Source organism: Heterocephalus glaber, unplaced genomic scaffold (genome assembly GCF_053883595.1).
Source record: "Heterocephalus glaber isolate CG9 unplaced genomic scaffold, H.glaber_assembly_v1.0 deba00001523, whole genome shotgun sequence".
NCBI lineage: Eukaryota > Metazoa > Chordata > Mammalia > Rodentia > Bathyergidae > Heterocephalus > Heterocephalus glaber.
In genome coordinates this window covers 1990333-2008444 of record NW_028258327.1, presented here as the reverse complement: position 1 = coordinate 2008444, position 18112 = coordinate 1990333, and the positions used below count along the sequence as shown (strand labels likewise).

At 38.1% G+C, this 18112-nt stretch overlaps 1 protein-coding gene across 2 annotated transcripts in view; it reads right to left on the bottom strand.

Moving 5' to 3' along the window:
* The window catches only part of Prep (prolyl endopeptidase), a 116229-nt gene that overhangs the window by 57823 nt on the left and 40294 nt on the right, over positions 1 to 18112 (bottom strand). For both annotated transcript variants that reach the window (XM_004875077.4, XM_087187922.1), the window contains one exon: positions 4503 to 4608. In XM_004875077.4, coding sequence (XP_004875134.1) covers positions 4503 to 4608 — 106 coding nt within the window. The remainder of the gene's footprint in view (positions 1 to 4502; positions 4609 to 18112) is intronic.

Below are 18112 nucleotides of genomic sequence, written 5' to 3'. Positions count from 1 at the left end.
ATTCCTGATCTGCTGGTTCAACATCTCTGATTCAACCAGCCAGACTGAAAATACTAGGAAAAAACGGAAACTGTACTTCCCATGTACAGACTTTTTCTTGACATTTTACCCTAAACATTACACTAGAGCAACTATTTACATAGCATTTACATTGCATTAACTATTACAAGTAACCTAGAGATGATTTAAGGTAAACAGAAGGATGTATGTAAGTTACATGCAAATACTGCACTACAACATTTTGTATAAAGATTTGTGTCCCTGTGGGTTTTGGTATCTGGTAGTTGTCATGGAACCAATCCCACATAGATATTAAGGGACAACTTTTTTCTTTATACAGTCATAACCATGACTCAAAATGATCCAATGATCAATCCAGAAACAAACAAGATCTTGCTAATCTTGATCTGTGTAATTCACTTTTGAACATAAGGGTGAAAGTGATATCCACTGGGTCAATCACTACAAAATCAAGAGCTTTCAGAATCCCAGCACTGCTATTCAGAGGTTTACATTATCCACAAACTTAATCCTAGTAAAGCCGTAATTTTAAAAAAATCAAAGGCTCCAAACTGCATCAGGAACTCGGTAGCCCTCACTGGCAAAGGCCCAAGTTGAGCTCAACAGCTCAACAGCTGCAAAACCACCTATCCCATTCCTCACTTCCAACTCTGTCTCCTCATCTACAGGACATAACCTACTTTCCCAAATGCCCTAAAAAACTCCAAACACTGATCACTTTATTAACCTTATGAAAAAATGAAAATTACGTTAATATCCCTAGACTTGTTTGTTCTTTACTTTCCATGATTTCATGGTGGCTGGTTAATGTGCCTAGTTAATCAATCAAACACTAATCTAGATGTCGCTGCTGTGAAGATGTTTTGTAGATGTGATTGAAGTCCATAATCAGCTGATTTAAGAAAGGAGATTGTTCTTGATAATCTGGGCAGGCCTGACTCAACCAGTGGCAAAGCTCTAAGGGCAGATTCAAGGCTTCCCTACAGAAGAAATTTCACTTGTGGACAATACCATCAGCCTTTTGCCCTGCCTGACCACAGATCTCAGGCTTGCTGAACTGTTCTCTATAATCACATAAGCCAATTTCTTACAATAAATCTCTTAATACATATTTCATGCTGGTTCTGCTATTCTAATACATACATTCATAAACCATCAATACTTTGTAAACATAAAACATCTAGGAATAATTATAACAAATGTAAGGTCCTATATGACACAAAGAGAGGGGGTGGAGGGGGGGGGGGAGAGAGAGACCCAAATAAATTTAAGTTAACACCAAGTCCTAGCATCTGAACTTATCTCAAAACATGACACAGTTATCTTAAAGCTTCTCTGGAGAGGGAGAGGGACAGGGCAGGGAGAGGGAGACAGAGAGAGAGAGGGTGAGGGAGACAGAATGATTATGAATAACTTGGAAAATAACCATAGTTAACATTTACTAAGTGCTGAGTGCTTGCTATGTGCTGGCCTCTTCACTTAAGCTGCAGTAAAGCCACTTCAAGAAGCAGAGAAGACAACTGTCGAGTACCTCAAAGAAAGACCAAGTCACAAGGCAGGTCATCACCTGCCTTATTTTATAAATAGGGTCTTACCATCTGTGCTATTATGATATATTTATATTTCAGTTCCTGGCTTATAACTCACATAGCTCCTGCTATTTCCTAAATAACTACAGTACTATGGTTAAAGTGTTTAGCCTTTTGTCCTTGTTTCTGAAGCAGCTACAGAGGGATGAAAGAAAAACACAGTCTTTTTTATAATGTTGGGGTACTTTAGGTCTCAGATCCAAAATCTCTGTGACCTTCCCTTGCCCTCTTTTCCCTTGCTCCTTTTTCTCTCCGAGGCAGGCTTTAGGAATTAGAATCTCTTCCGCAAGGCAGGTCACAGAAACTGAACATATACTCTCGTCTTCCTCCAACTTTCTGTCCTGGAGCTAGCCAAAAGAGTTCTCTGACAATTGATTATAGGACCCTCATTTCAGAAGAGGTCCTGCCCCTTAACCATGAGAAAGGAATGCTGCACAGAGGGGCTGAGAAGAATCTGGACAGACAGGGCCTGCTAGTTTCCCCACTCAGGCTTACGCATCAGACCAGACCTACCTTCTCTTACCACATTTCCACACCATGGTCCATGCTTCAACCAGGCCTATGCAATGAAGTCTCCATAAACACCCCCCAAAGACAGGGTTCAGAGAGCCCTACAAGCAGAGGCTCCCAGGAGGGTGAGCAGAAGGATTATGCACCCCGACTCACAGGAACAGAAGCTGCTGTGCTTGGGACCCTTTCAGGCCTAAACCTCTGTATCTCTTCACCTGGCTGCTTGTTTATTTATGTCTTTTAAAAATAACACATAATAAACTAGGAAATCAAAGTCCAGCATTTCCCTAAGTGCTGTGAGCCACTCTAGCAAATTAATCAATCACAATGCAGGGGTGGTGGAACCCCAATTGGTAGCCAACAGTCAAAGGTTTCAGAGTCCCAGACTTGTAACTGAGTATAAAGTGGGACTGAGTCCCTATTTGTGGGATCGGATGCTGTCTTAGGGTAGATAGTGTCCCAACTGAATTGAATTGGAGACATCCAGGTGATGTCTACTATAGAACTACCTGCATGCTTGCTGGTGGGAAGAAATCCTCACATATTTTGGGATAACAGACGTGAGTTGTGTTGTGAATGGGCAGTACACAAAATAAATCTGTTTTTCCTTCTGTGTCTTCAGATAGCCATTTAGGGTTTGTGAGATGCTTCTCATTCACAACTGCACCGAGTAGAATTTTGTTTTGAGGCCCTAGTGCACCTCTGCGCATATTCCTTTGGGAACCTCAATCTCTGCATACCACACTCTCTTCTCTTAATTCCTAACACTGCATAATAAAACGGGGCAGGGATTAAGACTTTGAGGAGAAAACAAAGGCTTCCTTGAGTTTTGCTAGCAATTTTCAGTTTCTTTAAAGACTCCAATCTCTTAGTAACATGGATATGGCAATAGCAGTTCAGTATGCAAATACATGGGTGGAATTTTCTTCCCTATTTGAAACTAAGCAATTTGTATTTTTTTAATTTGTTAGCTTGGATCTTTTAATAATATAAGCCTGTTTAATAATTTAAAGACATGATGAAGTTATAAACAGAAAATGAAAATAGTACTCTCTTGAGGAAGGACACTATAACTAGAATTTTTAATAAAGCAGAGAGGTCAAGCCCTTTCTACCAGCTCAGAATCACATAGCAACAAGTGTGCAAGACACCAGCACAGTTCCATTCAAATTCCATTTCCCTCCTGGAGCATGAGAAACTGCCATGGTTGGTGGAGTTTTCCTGAGATCTTCTTAACAGAAGAAAATACAGTGGTGCCTCAGTTCACGAACTTAATTCATTCCACGATCCTGGAAAAGGTGATGTTTGTGTTTGTGCGGGAAAGATGGCCGTGGTTGTGTTCAACACCTGATGCAGAGTTTGCAAACTAAACCAAAATTTGGCCAAATGCTTCTGTGAACCAAACTGTTCACAAACAAAAGCATTCGTGTACCAAGGTACCACTGTACATAGCTTTATTATATGGATATACCTTTAACACCAGAATAATAATTGCTGACTCCATCCTGTTATATTTGTGAATGGTGCTCTGTTAACATCTCAGAATGTTAGCATGTGAATCTGTTTCAAGAAGTTTAAAAATACAATGCTGATCAGAAGTAAATACTTTCACAAAATATAGATTAGACAGAAGGTACACAATCATGAAATGCACTCTGTATTGTATATTTAGAAATCTGTGCCAAGTATCTCTAAAATATACTTATTTTATGTTAATCAGGCCATGGTATAATTAGTTTCATGTCCTTATCTGGGTGCCAGCCTATCTGATAGTTTTAGGGCCTAAGAATCTTTAGCATAATAAACCGTGCATTTGAAAAGCTTTCATGCTTAACGCCAATGTTGATACCATTGCTTGAAGATTACATTTTTTAAATGAGCACCTTCAGAATTTGTAACTGGCTGGTTCTATGTTCACCATGGTGACACAAAAAGCTTTAGGAAGAAAACCAGGCTGTTACAGGGTATGTGGCTCAGTACTGAACAGTTGTATGATTATCTGTTAATCTGTAAATTCTCATTGGTCTAATAATTCCTTGCCTGTGACGGTTTGTTCCATTATGTCTAGATAGTTGTACCATTTTACAGACCAATGTGCTAGCTTCTTAACACTTCTCATCCGCAATATGCACAGGGTATTTTCACACTCAAGAACAGAAAATATGGTTAACTTCAATTTACAGAGAAAATGCAAAGCTAAGAGTTGGCTTCATCCAATGTTTTTCTCATTTCATGGAACAGTAGTGAAAGGAAAAAGATCACAATAATTGAGATGATGTGGTAGAATGGAACAATTTCTTGGGAAATCAATTAGAAGACCAAAATAACTGCTTTTTAATGGAGCTTCCTGGAATAATTATCTATTTCTGAAAAATAACTTACCAGTGATGCCATTGGATTCCTGCTGCAGGTCGCAGTACCAGAGTCGGTTTACTGGATCACATCCTTCCCTTATTGATAATAAGACATAGCGACCATCATCAGATAACTGTGAAGAAAAGAAAAGCAGTGCAAGGGTCTCATTAGATGTTTTGTGAGAAGATTGTTAAATATTAAGTAAAAAATTAAGGATGTGGTGGTGCATGCCTGTAATCCTAGCCCTTGGGAGGCTGAGGCAGGAGGACTCTATGAGTTTGTGGCCAGTCTAGGCTACAAAGTCAGTTTAAGGCCAGGCTGGAATACATAGAGACACTGGCTCTAAAAAAAAATTTAAGGTTAACTTCAAATGCAGTGTCTTTACTCCAAACTTATGATATGACGACAAATTTATTAATAAAAAGAACATAAATTTCAACTTTTTTGCTATTAATCATCACAGCTGAAGAAATATACAAGAAGTTATTTAAGTTAAAAAAATTCATGAGTACAACTGAATGTCATGATGGTTTTGATGTGACTTTTATTTTAATTCTTCATCTACTCAATAGGAATATATCAAACAGTCATTCTGGACATCAACATCCTTGATGTATAAGTTTGTTCATGGGTTATGCATTTTTAAAGTTACCATTCTAAATGAGTAGGAATTATCAGTGATTGTTCACTCTGCTTCAGACTGGTCACATTAGCAAGTTTCTGCTGAACAAATCTATAATATCTTTAATTACAATCACCGGGGCCATAAAATCTAAGAGATGAAAGGCCTGTGCTTCTGGACATTTCTTTTTCAGTATGAAACAGCAGTCTTAGATAGCAAAAAGAATCATGACAAAAATCCAATGCAACAAACAATATATTGTTCTGCATTATTAAAACTGGAAAGTGCTATTAATCTATGTATATTCTTTTGCAACTTTTTGCATTCAGTAACTTATATTTATATTGATATATGCAAATCTACTTCACTGTAATCACTGTATATTTGTTCCATCCAGGAATATACCACAACTGATCCTTTTTCCCACTGTTATACATTTACATTATTTCCTGTGACAATTTTCTTTATGAAATTATTGAACATGTTTATTTGTAACCTAAAGTTCTTCCTAGAATATAGAAAGAGAAGTACAACTGCTTGCTCAGTGGTAAGATATGCACATATTCAACATTGTTAGTGTTTTACCAACTTCCTATTACCTACTGGCAGTGTATGAAAATTTGTTTTTTCACATCCTTACTATGATGGTTAGCTTTATGTCAACCTGAATAGGCCACAGCCTCCAGGTATTTGGTTAAACATTGTTCAAGATGGTTTTGGTATTTTTAAGAGGAGATTATGCTTAAATGAGTGCACTTGGAATAAAGCAGATTTTCTTCCATAATGTAGGTGGGCCTCATTCAATCAGTTGAAGGCCTTAATAGAACAAAGACAAACCTTCCCTGAACAAGAAGGAATTCAGCCAGCAGAACTGCCTTTTGAAATCAACCAACCAACCCTGGGTCTCCAGCCTGCCAAGACTTCCCAAGCCTCTATAACCACATGAGTCAATTCCTTAAAATCCTCTATCTTTATTTTATATGTAAATGCACCCTCTTCCTCTCTGTTGTTTCTTTTTTTCTGGAGAATCCTAACATACTAACAACTGTTGTTCACTCATTTGCTTATTTGATAGATTATTTGGTAAGTACGTAGCTATTAAGTGAAAGATGTTTCCAGATGTTAAATTAAGAAACCAGCAAACAACTCAGGGAAAAAGTTACATCTAACAAAGGATACAAACACATAAATATGGTGTGCAGTCTATTATATGATGATAAATGCCACAGGGATCACTATGAGGTTGAGGTTAAAGGAGACAGGAGGCATGGGCAGGGTGTATAGTTTTATTTATAACAGTCAAGTAGCCCTGTTAAGAAAATCTTTTCCACTATTTTCTGACATGCACTATTTCAGAAGAAAAGGCACTGTCATCTATTTTTCTTTCCCTGTATGTAATGTGTGTTTTCTTCTCTGGCTGCTTTTAATATTTTCTTGGGTTTTTTGCCCCTCTAAATTGATTATAATGGACTTTGTTACATTAGCTTGCTTGAGATTTGTTGGGCTTCTTGAATCTGTGGGTTTGTATACTGCATCAGATTTATAACATTCCTGGGATTTTTTTTTTTTTTTTGGTATCGGGGATCGAACTCGGGACCTTGCACTTGGGAGGCAGGCCGCAGAACCACTGAGCTAAATCCCCAGCCCTGGGATTTTTTTTCATATGTATATTTTCTTTCCCTTACCCCAGTTCTAGTTCTTCAAACACTTAATGCTACTCTCTCACAGGTCAACAGAGATAGTATTCACTTTTGATTCAGTCTTTTTGCTCTTTGTGATTTAGTTTCAACAGCCCTCTCTTTAAATTCATTGATATTTTCTTTTGTAGTATCTAAACTGCTGCTGAGCTCATACAGAAAGTTTTTCATTTCAAAATTTTTACTCTATAGAAGGCTATATCTATAGTGGTTCATTTTGTACTTTTACTTCTCTATTAATTATATTAACAGTTTCTAAAAACCTTTAAAATTTTTATAATGACTTTATAAAAAGTCCTTGTATGTTAGCTCTGTCATTTTTGTATCTATTGCTATTGCCTAATTTTTCTCCTGGTTATAAGTCATCTTTCTGTTTCATTATACCTCAATCCTGTGCATTCTGAATATTGTCTGGATTTTTTCTTTCTAATCTGCCTGTAAAACCTTTTGAAGCAATGAATTATTAGTACATCAGCCAGATCCTTAAGCTTGGCTCAAGGTCTAGAGCCCTACAACAAAGGTCTGGCCTCTCTTGGGTCTCCATTGAAATGCCAGAGAATTCACAAGGTCTTTTCACTCTGGTCAGAAAGTGCGTCTGTTAGCCTTGTCAAACCCTTGGTCACTGTCAGTTCATAGCTCCCTGGTAGTTAGCCTGAATCATGGAATCTCATCCAATGCACACAGTACTTAATAGTCAAAACACACGAGGTGATTCCTGAGGGAGATTTCTGGGACTCTCAGTAGGTAGTTCCTTTCTCTGGCACTCTGCCCTATAAACTCTAGTGGCTTCAGTCTCTTTGGATCTTTATTTCAGCAGGAATGCAATACTCTGAACCCCTCTCCTCCTTTTACTTGAAAACTACCTTCAGGCAGAGAGGTGGGCAATTGTAGGACATGGATCAGTCCTGTGCTGCCTGTAGACCAATACATGAAACAGGTGCTTTGTCTATTTCATATGGATTTCTAACTGTAGATGGCAAAAGGGCTTGTCTGTTCCAGTTACTATGACAGCACGAAATGAAAACATGGCGGGTGCCAACCACCCGTGCCAACTGGCCAGATCCAAACAGCAGAGAGCAGAAGGACCATCGCATTGAGCTTGGAAAGGTGGAGGTGTGGTGAGCAGCAGAGGGAGGACCTCTCTGAGGCTTGTTGAGAATTGAAGCCCACAGGGAAAGCGATGAGAGTCACTGTAATAAAGACCCAATGGACTCCAGCGGTTAGTGAGTGGTTGGGATCAATACCTCCTACCTGAACAGGCTTGCCATGGGGGAGGGGTGGCTTGAACCTGCAGCAGAATCATGCAGAGTTCAAACCCACAGAGGTCAGGGAGCTTGATTCCAGCCTCGGAGCCAGAAATCAGCCTGAACCACAGTGGATTACGGCTGGCTCGCTGAGACTGACTCAGATCTGCACCCTGCAGCCCACGTTGTCTACCAGTGACAGCAGAGACATGTCTTGAAGGGAACTTTTTTCTCCTTCTTCTTTTTTCCTTTTCCTCTTTCTTTTCTTTCTCATTTCTCTCCTTTCCTGTTCCTGTTTTTGTCCTGTTTTGTTTTTTCTTGATTGTTCTTATTTTTATAGGAGCATGTATACAATTTCTAGTTTTCCTGTTGCTGTTAGTTCATTCATTCAGCAGAATGAGCCAATGTGAAGACAGAATATCAGAGAAGACAGGATTGCAGTTAGTGACCATGAAAAGAGAGATTTCTTAAAAATAGCAAGGTACCATGAGAAATCAGTCCAGCAAGATGATATCATAAAATGGAAAGACATCCCTTGCTCCTGGGTAGGAAAAATCAACATAGTGAAAATGGCCATACTTCCAAAACTGCTATATAGAGTCAATGCAATCCCAATTGAAATTCCAGCAGCATACATCATGGACCTTGAGGAAACAATCCAAAAATTCATTTGGAACAAAAAGAGACCTAGAATAACAAAAGCAATTCTAGGCAACAGAGACATGGCAGGGGGTATCACAACCCCTAACTTGAAACTATATTACAAAGCCACCGTGATAAAAACAGCATGGTACTGGCAAAGAAACAGACCTGAGGATCAGTGGAACAGATTAGAACACGCAGAAACAACTCTAAACACACTCAGCCACCTCAGCTTCGACAAAGGAACCAAACACCCTCACTGGAGGAAAGATAGCCTCTTTAATAAATAGTGCTGAAAAAATTGGGTTTCAACTTGTCAAAGATTAAAACTAGACCTATATCTCTCACGATGCACTAAACTAAAATCAAAATGGATTAAAGATCTAAATATTAAATGAGAAACGCTGAACTGGCTGGAACAGAGGTTAGATAGAACTCTTGAAGACACTGGTGTAGGAAAAGATTTTATGACCAAAACTTCACCTGCCCGTGAACTAGCACAAACAACCAACAAGTGGGACCTCTTCTTCCTAAAGTTTCTGCACAGCAAGAGAAACCACCAGCAGTGTGAAGAGACAACCCACAATGTGGGAAAAACTTTTCACGTGCAGTTCCGCAGACAAAGGTCTACTATGTAGAAACTATAAAGAACTCTAAAAAAAATCAGACCTCCCAAATTTAAGGACCCAATCCAAACATGGGAATCTGAAATGCACAGACATTTCTCAAAGAAGTAGACATAGCAAAAAAACAAATAAAAAAATGTTCAACATCACTGGTCATTCAAGAGCTGCAAATGAAAACAATGCTGAGGTTCCACCTCACCCCAGAAAGAATGGCTGCTATCATGAAATCAACTAATAACAAATGCTGGCAGGGCTGTGGGGAAAGAGGGACCCTGCTCCACTGCTGGTGGGAGTGTAGACTGGTGCAACCACTGTGGAAATCCATATGGAGATACCTCAGAGAACTAGGGCTGGAGGTCCCATTTGACCCAGCTATTTCCCTGCTGGGTATCTTCCCCAAAGAATTAAAAGAATCATACCACAGTGATATATGTGCACCCATGTTCATAGCAGCTCCATTTGTAATAGCTAAAACTTCATAGCAGCCCAATTGCCCATCAACTGGAGACTGGATAAAGAAAATCTGTTTTTTTATAAAATGGAGTACTACTCAGCCATAAAAATGAGAAATTAGAGACATGTACAGCTAAATGGATGCATATTGAGGCGATATTCTAAAGTGAAATAAATAGGACACACATGTGTAAATATTGAATAGTTTCTCTGGTGTGAGAAACTGAAAGTGTAAATAAGGACCAAAAGGTATAATATACATATGTGAAACAGGAAGGAGGGAAAGGGAAAGTGGGAGGGGTAGGGGAAAGGAAAGAAGGGAATGGAATTAATATGAGAAAATGAAAAAATGGAAACAAAGTCTTTGTAAATAGGGAGGGATGGAGCAGTTGAAGGGAGGGCAGAGGAATGGGAAAAAAATAAGAACCAAGAGAGATTAAGTAAAGGTGCAAATTTCCAATGATGAATGTCATTATATTGTATACCTAAAATGTACCAATAAAATTATTTTTAAAAAAACGAAATCAATCCAGCAGCTGCTAGATGCAAAGAAGAATAACAGAAGACTGATCAGAATGAATAAAAGAGCAGGAGATGGGACAAACAACATAAAAAAAAAAAAACTGTTCACAAAGGTAATGGAAGAAAACTTTCCAAGCAGGGGAAAACAATCTGACTTACAGATAAGTGAGGCATATAGGATTCCAACTAGACATGATCAAAAAAAATCTACACCTAGACATATAAGATTCTAGAAATCCAATAGAACAAAATATTAAAAGCAGTTAAAGAAACAAATTACATGTAAAGGGAAGCCCAAAAGAATCACAGCAGACTTCTCAACACAAATCTTCAAGTCAAGAAGAGCCTGGAGTGAAGTATTTCAAGCCCTAAAAGAAAATAACCTCCAACCCAGATTAACGTATCCTGCAAAACTGTCCTTCAAAATTGATGGAGAAATAAGATACTTTCAGGACAAAGAACACCTGAGGAACTTCATGAATACCAAACCAGCACTCAAAAAAATTCTAAACAATATCCTAGAAAAAGACAACTAGGATTACAGCTCCATGAACCCCAATAGGATGAAGCCATCAGGCAAGGGAAGAAATTAAATGGGAAGGGGGAAAAATAAAAAAAATAAAATAAAAGAGCCAACAACAGGAAAATATCATGACAATAAGTCAATACATATTAGATATAACCATTAATGTTAATGGTCTCAATTCAACAATTAAAAGAAATAAACTGGCAAAATGGATCAAGAAGCAAGATCCAACAATATGTTGCATACAAGAAACACATTTAATTCAAAAAGAAATTCACAGACTTAAAGTTAAAGGATTGGAAACAATACTCCATGTGACAGGAACCCCCCCCCCCAAAAAGTACGGGTAGGTATCCTATTTGCAGACAAAGTGGATTTCAAACCAAAACTCATTAAGAGAGTCAAAGAAGGCCACTACATTCTTGTAAAGGGAACAATCCAAGAGGAAGAGATGATAATCTTAAATATAATGCACGAAATACTAGTGCACCTAACTATATAAAACAAATATTAACAGACATGAAAAATCAAATAAGCACTAATCCAATAGTAGTAGGGGACCTCAATACCCCACTGTCACAAACAGACAGATCATCTAGACAAAAAATCAACAATGAAATATTATAATTGAACCAAACTTCTGATCAGATGGACTTAGTAAAAGTCTACAGTGTTCCACTCCACATCAGAATACACATTCTTCTCAGCTGCACACTGGTCATTCTCCAAAATGGACCACATGCTGGCTCACAGAACATGATTAAGTTATACCCTGCATGCTGTCAGACTGTAGTGCCATGAAATTGGAGATCAATAGCAAAAACAAAAACAAACAAACAAACCCCACAAGAACTCCATAAACAGGTGAAATTGAATAGCATCCTCCTGAACAGACCCGAGGATCACTGGAACAGATGGAACAGATCAGAAGATGCAGAAACAACTCCAGACATACTCAGCCACCTCATCTTTGACAAAGGAGCCAAACACCTTCACTGGAGGAAAGATAGCCTCTTTAATAAATGGTGCTGGAAAACCTGCATTTCAACTTGCCAAAGATTAAAACTAGACCCATATCTTTCACCATGCATTAAACTAAAATAGAAATGGATCAAAGATCTAAATATTCTTTTTTTTTTTGGTGCCGGGGATCGAACTCGGGTCCTTGCGCTTGCAAAGCAGGTGGCGGAACCACTGAGCTAAATCCCCAGCCCAAAAGATCTAAATATTAAAACAGAAACACTAAACCGGCTGGAACAGAGGTTAGGTAGAACTCTGGAAGATATGGTTGTAGGAAAAGATTCTATGAACAAAACCTCAGTAGCACGGGAACTAGCACAAAGAATCAACAACTGGAAACTCATCTTACTAAAAAGCTTTTGGACAGCAAGAGAAACCACCAACAAAGTGAAGAGACAACCCACAGAGTGGGAAAAATTTCTTAACAGCTATTCCTCAGACAACGAAATACTATCTAGAATATATAAAGAACTTAAAAAAATCAGACCCCCCAAATATAAAGACCCGATCCAAAAATGGGCATCTGAAATAAATAGACATTTCTCAGACGAAGAAATAGCAGTACATAAACATAAGAAAAAAAGTTCTACATCACCGGTCATTCGAAAGACACAAATGAAAACAACATTGAGATTCCACCTCACCCCAGAAAGAATGGCTGCTATCAAGAAATCAACCAATAACAAATGCTGGTGGTTGGCCGGGGATTTAGCTCAGTGGTTTCTCCGCCTGCCGTGCAAGCGCAAGGACCGGAGTTCGATCTCCGGCACCAAAAAAAAAAAAACAAAAACAAATGCTGGTGGGGGGCACATGCTACGCATACACTCTACCACTGAGCTCTATCCCCAACCCTGTATCAAGATAAATTTATGAATATTTTTCCTTCCTTTGATTGGGAGGTATACATTTTATTTGCCTTAAGCTTTTACTATCATAGCTAATAAATCAATGTTCATAATTGTAGTTCTACCTTCTCTTTAAACTGTCCTGAGTTTCAGCAACCTCACTATTACAATTTCTTTAATATAATCAAAAGCAGCCTCATGAAGAATACTTCATACTTTTGTCCTCATCTTTTTTCTGTTGTCTATTAAAGAAAATCTGTAGAGTTTAGTGCTTAAAATTCATGCTACATCTATCATAAATGATAGCTAATTCATTTGTAGTGATTCAGTCAACAGAAAGAACCACAACTACCTTCAACGGCAGCTGCCCCTGAGCGCATCTAATGAGCTCTCCTCGGCATTTCTGGTTGGATTAAATAGTTGTAGCAGTTTATATTTAATCTCAGGCCAGATGGCCCAAGGTATTCTGTTGCTGGAATGCCAATGAACACAGTCTCCTTTTCTGCAACTCTTACCATCATACCCTAGAGATGTTCCATGGCCACTAAAATTTGCTAGAGATATCGATGAATTTTCAAATGCACAAGGTCTCAAATTTCAAAATCATTTATAAGTCATCAGCCCCAAGATGTAAAGATTAGAAATAGCATCTTTTCTCACTAGAATTTAATTGCTGACACTTGGTGAGAGCCTCACACTGCTAGACTAGTTCAAGGCAATTTTAAAGATGATTTATAGAGGTCATTGAGAAGGGAAGATAAAAATCCTATTGAGGAGGACTTTAGAATCTTAAAAGTGATTCCCGAAAGGGAAAACAGAAAAGCAAGAGAGCCAAGGGCCTTCAGGAAAACAACATAAATTCCACTTTAAAAATTTATTATTTTTAAAGCAGTATTTCAGCAGCTAAAATAACTGTGCTCTCTGAAAGCAATTAATCTGATGCACAACACTGACTTTGTGCAACAGAGTTGCAGGAACACCAGCCTGAGCACTTATGAAATACATAATTTCTAACTTCATACTTTTCACACCTTTCTTCCACTTGATGTCTAATATCATGTTAAGCAAATTTTCCTTCAGTCAGAATCACTTTATTTCATGAACATTTACCATTTATGCAAATACAACATTAACAAAAACAAAATTCTAAGAATTACTATGAACAAAATCTTGACATTTGTCAATATTAAATCCATTACTTGCAGCCTTAATACTATTTATAGGAATGAAAGCAAAACTCTTTACCATTCTTATTACTGTCGATTTTTAATATACAAGTTACTTTGGTAATCTAATTCTGTGAGGTCATTTGGATTACATTTAAAATACTGATTACATTTAGGAAACATTAAGAAAGAACTAACATCTCTATTGATAAAAAGTATTTGGACAGAGCTACAGATAGGCTAAAAACCACTTGAAAATTCACTGGTACTTAGCTTTTCTTTATCTATAACCAGAAAAATAGGAGGGGAGGAGAGGAGGGGAGAGACAGACCAAAAGCCACCAGCCTTGTTCCTGGCCCTAGTGGCTGTCAGAATGTCCTGACTTCCTGGAGTGGGAGGAGCAAACTGCTTAGCAAGCAACACTTTCCTCTTTCCTTGGCTCCTCTTCCTTGGCACATTTTCCGCAAGTTTAACTTCTCTTTGCACTGGAGCAGCACTTGGCTCGTGAGTGAAAGGGGAAAGCCAAAGCCACTCAGCTTGCTTTGGTTAGGGCTACTTGGTTATACCACTAGACACTGTCTTCCAGGTGGTCCAGTCCTGTTCACCAAATGAGTTAAATAGCAGAGAGAGGTTCAATGACAAAAGCCTTTTGATAACTTAAGTATATTTCTTTGCCCAAGGTGTACGTGGTAACTATCACTAAAGCAGCTGGTTTTAATAAGATAATCTAGCCAACTTTCCATCTCCTCTACTAAGACATGCCACCAAGTATGGCTGTCCACTATTTGGAGGAGTCAGGGCTGAGGCTATTTACTCAATCAACATTTATGTATCAAGGTGATGGCTAATGAACTATGTTCTTGAATACACAGATCAATAGGGCAAGGCCTTCAAGAGTTCATGAGAAGGGCTGGGGATTTAGCTCAGTGGTTTTGCCACCTGCTGCGCAAGCGCAAGGACCCGAGTTTGATCCCCGGTACCAAAAAAGCAAAACAAAAACAAGAGTTCACGAGAAGGTGGCAGAAACAGACAGACACAAAGGATCCTCCTTAGTATAGAACATTAGTAGCAAAAAAGTACAAAGCATGATTCCTCCAACCAGAGAGGAATATCTAACAGGGAAGGGTGTTGGGAAGAAAACTGAGAATTGAGAAGGCTGCTGGGAAAGACTACCCCCTAAATGATTATTAAAGGAGACAGAGAATGCTCCTAAAAGTAGATGCTTGAGGCCCAGGGATTTACCTCAGTGGTTCTGCAGCTTGTGCAAGCGCAAGGACCCGAGTTCGATCCCCGATACCAAAAAAAAAAAAAAAGTAGTTGCTTGAAATTTTCCACTCTTACAACTGCTGGGCTTTTCTGGGCACCTGGTTTGGACAGCTGTCTAGCAAATACTCAAGCTATATTCACTCATTCTCAAATGTACATCTCATGGACAGACATCAGTCTATGTACTGGATACTTTGGTCCCTCTAGGACTGAAGCTTTCACTCCCTGTTTGGTGCTGGAGCAGACAGCTCCCAGTTGAGAACCCTTGGAGGAACTGTCCCTTGAGGTCATACATTCTTTCACCTCTCAGAGTGACTGGCTGATGTAGTAAGGCTATGAATGCCCAGACTCCTCTTCTTCCCCTAGGCAGGACAAGGCTGAAGGGCTAAGCTTGCTTGGGCTCCCTGCAGGACTGGCTGAGGACTTTGTAATGACTTCGGTCCAGCTCCACTTGTCCCTCTTTTGCCTCCACTCTCCAGCAAGGCAGACATTTTGAAAGTACTCTCATTAAGCTTCTGGTACTCAAATTTCTACCACAGTCTCTGATTGCCAGGGCACCTGACCCGAGACAGCATGTGTGCATCAACAATACCCTGTAAATATGCAGTGTGTAGAATAGCAAGGCCCATAGCTACTGTTCTTCCACCCAGTCTCCTGGCAGGCCCAAGCAGTACATTTCTCCCAACTTGAGCTCTGAATCAACTAGAAATGAAACAAGAATCAACAGATGGAGAACCACGATGTCAACTTTCTTCCTACCAGGTGCACACTTAAGAATGTGGCTCAAGGCTGTGAATCAAACTAAGGTGTGAACTTCCAATCTCTTATGTCTATCTATAAGGACTGTAACCAAGAAAAATTCCTCTGTAGGGAGGTCAGAGGAATGAGGAAAGAAGTGTTTCTTCTACTTTTTGTGATTTCTTACCTTGGTGTATTTTATGTTAACCTCAGAAGCCTTCAGAAGTTTTAGCTTTTACTTTAGATAGTGTCAGTAACTACTGCCGTACTCATTTACACTTATCAAGAAAACAGCATAAATTTGGGTACTGTAGCATAAAATGGGGGTATTGTAGACTTTCAATATGAAAGCCACATTAATGCATTAATAAACTGTGTAAACTGTGGTATCAAGCTACAATGACACCATTCTATTTACCCCCCCCAAAAAAATTCTTTGATAAACATCACTCAAACAACTAGACTATGTGTTTTATACTTTATTATGTTAGGTTCACAGGTGCTGGTCCAACACATAATTCAGGTGACTTTGTGTATACAGGAATATTACTACAAACCCCTCAGGTGAAAAAGCATAGAATTTAGAGATCTAAGCAGTAACCAAGGGAATCTAGTCCCAAGTATATGGCTTTATATAATGTCTTCAGTTAATGCTTCAGGGAGTGTGATGGTGGTGATTCATCAGACTAGAGTCTTGGTCAAGATGCTACATTTTACAGGAGGTCATCAGCAGGACCCTCAGGTCATGTGACTGATATATATATATATATATATCAGTAACATACATATGAATCTGCATGAATGTTGGAAGTCACTAATCTATCAATAACAGCAGTTTCTCTGGAGAATGGGACCTTTGTATATTTTAAACAATAAACCCATATTACTATTTTGATTACTACCAAAATAAAACTTTTAAAGCTAATTAACCTGGCCTTAATTCAGTCCCAATATAATATTATGATTAGGATAACTGGGCTTTTCAAACAACTTAAATAAGCATCTCATGTTAAGAGATAACTACCAGAAAAGCATTTAACATCTTAAAGTTCCAATCATTTATCTAAAAGTTATTTACCCTTCAAAACAACAGGACATAAGCTAATGTTTATATGTACATAGAAGTATGTACATATAACATGTTAACATGTTCTTCAGACATGTTAACATAAACTGTTTTATGGTGAAGTTGCTGAATTCCAGAATCATGTAGTCTTGTGTTAATAACTAAATCTCCATGGTTATAAAATTTCTTTAATATGCATAATTTTTTTCTACATAGGAAAGAAGATGAATAAAGTTTTTTTGTAATTTGAATCTACTTGCACTTCTTCAAGTTGGGGAAAGCACTTTCTTTTACATATTATAATAAAAGAACTAATTGCATATTTTAAAAATACACTAAAAAGCAGTGGCACTTGAAATTGTCCTGGAAATTAACAAAAGGAATAAAAATGGATTTTAATAGCTTTGAGAGTTAATCGTGTTTCTCTCAGAGCAGGAAACTTCATCCAATTTATTTTATGAACTCTTTTGATTCCTTTCACAATAGTTGTGAATCATATCAACATGTTTCTAACAATTTAGAAAAAATTTTACATGTCATAACTAATCACCTACAATGATGACTTTTCATAGATGTGACTCATTTATGGATTTGCAGTAAGAGACAGTGTCTGTAACACAAGTGCACAAGCAGCTATACACACACGTGTTTAGGCATTAACCTAAACATTTCTAACAGGCAGTCATTAAACAAAATTAGCCTGCTTTCCTACTACGAGGTGGTAGAATAGTAATGAGGAAAAAAAGAAATCAATTATTACTTGATGTGTTGCTTTATATGCCATAAACAGAAAACTCTTTCAAAATAAAAGAAATAAGCTAGGTCTCAATAAGATATAGCCATTAACATTCTCATCTATCTACTTGTCTTGCTGGAAGATAAGCTTGGTTATTCAACAATCTGTTTTCTTTTCTCCCTTACTGAGCAATAACATAGTTCAGGTGAGAGAAATGATCAATTGGAAAATTTAACTTTACTACAGGTTGAGAATCTCTAAAATCTGAAATTTTTGAGTACCAATATGACGTATAGTTGTAAAATTCTACACCTGACCTCATTTGCAGTCAAAATGTAGGCACACAAAAAATATTGCATAATATTCAGGCTATGAAAATACATATGAAACACAAATGAACTTTGTGTTCAGAATGGGTCTCATTTCCAAGGAAGCTCATTAAGTATATGCAAACATTATACAATCTGA